The sequence below is a fragment of the Prunus avium genome, chromosome 7 (genome assembly GCF_965620075.1).
Source record: "Prunus avium chromosome 7, drPruAviu1.hap1.1, whole genome shotgun sequence".
Classification (NCBI taxonomy): domain Eukaryota; kingdom Viridiplantae; phylum Streptophyta; class Magnoliopsida; order Rosales; family Rosaceae; genus Prunus; species Prunus avium.
This window is the reverse complement of record NC_142290.1, coordinates 2,149,820-2,153,086: the sequence shown is the minus strand read 5'-3', so window position 1 is coordinate 2,153,086 and position 3,267 is coordinate 2,149,820. Positions and strand designations below refer to the sequence as shown.

General features: G+C 47.8%; 1 protein-coding gene across 1 annotated transcript; it reads left to right on the top strand.

Annotated features, from left to right (window-relative positions):
* The first annotated feature begins 1,700 nt into the window (after positions 1 to 1,700).
* LOC148292804 (uncharacterized) lies at positions 1,701 to 2,957 on the top strand. The gene has a single exon (XM_088244026.1). It carries the CDS (start codon positions 1,701 to 1,703, stop codon positions 2,955 to 2,957), a length of 1,257 nt encoding a protein of 418 aa, XP_088100152.1.
* The last annotated feature ends 310 nt before the right edge of the window (positions 2,958 to 3,267 follow it).

Here is a 3,267-nt window from a genome sequence, read left to right as displayed (position 1 = left end):
CACAATTTATTTATCCCACCCTTTTCTACACATGCATTTACAAAAGATAAATTGCGTATAATCTTAGGATTGGAGAGCACAAATAACTTAGAAATTAAGCTTTGTAGCTTGAAAAGTCCCTTCCTCCTAGGTTAGGGCTTTAGTGCCGCCAGTCTCCAGTACAGGTTGGTTAGGGTTTCTAAGTGATTGCTTGTGGTTCACGGCTGCTTTCAACGGTGTCTGTTTCATCAGACGTACAGTGTGGAATACGGCGGAACTATTGCTCAAGCGGGTTTTGGGTGTTGCCTTCGGCGTACAGAGGGAAGCACTTTTGTTCAAGCGGGGTTTGGGTGTTGCCTTCGGCTTACACAGGGAAGCATTGAGTGGATGATGGCGGGTGTTGATGAACTGGTATAAGGTCTCACCTCTTCCTTGGCAATTTCAGAATCTGAATCAGTGGAGGTTGTCGGGTTAGAGGATCTGGGAAACTTGAAGGCTGAATGGTTCTTGCTTGTTGGGAAATTGCTCACTTCAAAGGCGTTTCATAAGGAGGCTTTATTTGGCACGTTGAAGAGGATTTGGCATACCAGGGAGGAGTTCACTGCGGTGTCTCTGGACGACCCCAAGAGGTTCTTGTTCTCTTTCAAAACAGATTTCGATAGGAAGAAGGTGATGAGGGGCTCCCCTTGGACTTTTGATAGGGCGCTGTTGCTACTGGCGAGCACTGATGGTGAAGTGGATCCTATGTCCGTTTCGGTGGATTCGCAAAGTTTTTGGGTGCGTGTGCGCCGTATTCCGCCGATTTTTCTGACCCCGGCCATGGGAGAAAAACTAGGTAATTTTTTGGGTATGTTCTACATGGTGGATCGTGGCTTAAATGGAGACTGCTTGGGGAGCTTTCTACGTATCAGGGTGGGTTTGAAAATCAATGAGCCGCTGAAACGATGTGTCACACTGCGTTTGTCGGCAGATGAACCGGCAAAACAGTATGAAATCGAATATGAGCGGCTCCCGTATTTCTGTTTATATTGTGGGCGACTGGACCACGTGGGTTCTGCATGCAGTGTCAAGGCCTCAGGGGCTATTGAAGTTGAACAATACAGACGGCGGAAAACGATAATGAAAGATGTGTATAGTATCCGGGCAGAGAATCAGTTAACAGGCCAGCGGCTAGGTTTGTTTGATGACGAACCTCAAAAGGATGACATGGCTTCGATGCCGTCCAAGCGTACGGGGGTGGTTCGATCCTTCGACAAGGCCTTTGACGGGCAAGGAATGATGGAGATGGATAATGGGATGGATTGCCCCTTGGCGCAAGTCTTTAAAAGGCGTCGAGTGCACAAGGAAAAGGAGGTCACGGTCTCCTCACAAGGGGTCGATGGTGATGTGGTTGGCCACAGGGAAGGTAGGGTGCATCTGAACCAAGGGGTCACTAAGGCTGCGAGGTCGGATATGGGTCCCCTGCGGCTGGATGAGGATATCTCACAGATTCTTCATACTGCTCCAAGACGTTTGGACAAAGGCAAAACAGTTTTGGGGGAAGATATCACTGCGGCTTCTGCTATCTTGGGGCCGCCAACCTCATTCTGCAAAGGTAGTATACGACGTGGCTTTCAGCGAGGCCGTGCCAGGCCTCGGGGGAGTCCGGTGATGACTGATAATACATCCGGTGCTAAGCGCACACCCGTGATGGGTCCCGGGGGTCGGGCCCATCACGAGCAATGACAATCTTATGCTGGAATGTTCGGGGTCTGGGCAACCCACGAACATTCCGAGCTCTGAGATTCCTTCTCAGAGATAAAAAGCCTCGTATCATCTTTTTGTCGGAGACCAAAAAGACGGTGCGCCAGATGGAGTGTGTGCAACGGCAGTTAGGTATGATGGGGTGCTTCAGTGTGGGAAGAGAAGGAAGGGCGGGGGGTTTAGCTTTGTTATGGCAACACGGAGTGGAAGTATCTATTCTTTCTTCTTCTCCAGGGCATATTGACGCTATTTTAAAGGGTGTGGATATGGAGACTTTCCGCTTTACTGGGTTTTATGGTAATCCTGAAACGAGGTTACGACGGCACTCTTGGGATTTGCTACGACGAATTGCAGGGACTGTTCAAGGGCCATGGCTTGTAGGTGGGGATTTCAATGAAATACTTGAGGCTCATGAGTACTTGGGTCGCCGTTTCCGACCAATGTCACAAATGAGGGCCTTTCGGGAAGCTTTGGAGGAGTGTGGTTTGACAACTATTCGGTTTCAGGGGTATAAGTTTACATGGTCTAACCGGTGGCAAGGTGATGGGAATGTAAAGCTTCGGCTGGATAGAATGGTGGCTAATGGTGACTTTGTTAGGACCTTTCCTGAGGTCACAACGCATCATCTGAATTCTATGGTGTCTGACCATCTCCCTTTGTTGTCATATTTGAGACCAAGTACTTGGGCACGGACGCATAAGCGGTTTTTGTTCGAGGAAATGTGGACTACTATTGAGGGTTGCCAAGATGTCATTACGCATGCTTGGGAGTCTGAGACTGGAACTGTCGTAGAGAAATTGAAGGCATGTCGAGGGCCTCTGCGGACGTGGAATAATGACCATGTAGGCCGAATACCCACAAAGCTCCGAAGTCTGCAGCGGAAGTTAGATGACACCCAAAGCAGAAGGTCTTCTCCAATAGTTGAGGCTCAACAGAGAGATATTTGTAGGGAAATGGATGTGTTACTGGAACGAGAAGAGATGTTGTGGAGGCAGAGATCGCGGGTCTCATGGATGAAATATGGGGACAAAAATACTAGATTTTTCCATGAACATGCAAAAATGCGGGGACGACGGAACCTAATTAAGACTATTGTAGATGATCAGGGGATATGGCGTACATCTACGGAAAGTATTGGCATTGTTTTTTGTGATTATTTTCAAGGCTTGTTTGCTTCAAATGGACTTCATGAGGCAGGGGCAGTCACTGAGGTGGTCAAACCGATACTCACTTAATCTCAAAATTTGCGCCTCAACCAAGTTTTCTTAAGGGAGGAGATCGAAACTTCTTTGAGTCAAATGTTTCCTACTAAGTCTCCAGGAGTGGATGGTATGTCGGCACTGTTTTATCAGAAGTATTGGGGGGTGGTAGGCAATGATGTGGTAGGGTACTGCCTTAATGTAGAATGGGGGTGCCAGTGTGAAAGCAATAAATCACACACTTTTGACGCTCATTCCTAAGGTTGACAATCCAGTAAAAGTTATGGAGTTTCGGCCGATTAGTTTGTGTACAGTAATCTATAAGATGATTTCCAAGACTATAGTT

Coding starts and splice junctions, on each gene's coding strand:
- LOC148292804 (XM_088244026.1), top strand. CDS start 1,701: ATGACAATCTTATGCTGGAATGTTCGGGGTCTGGGCAACCCACGAACA.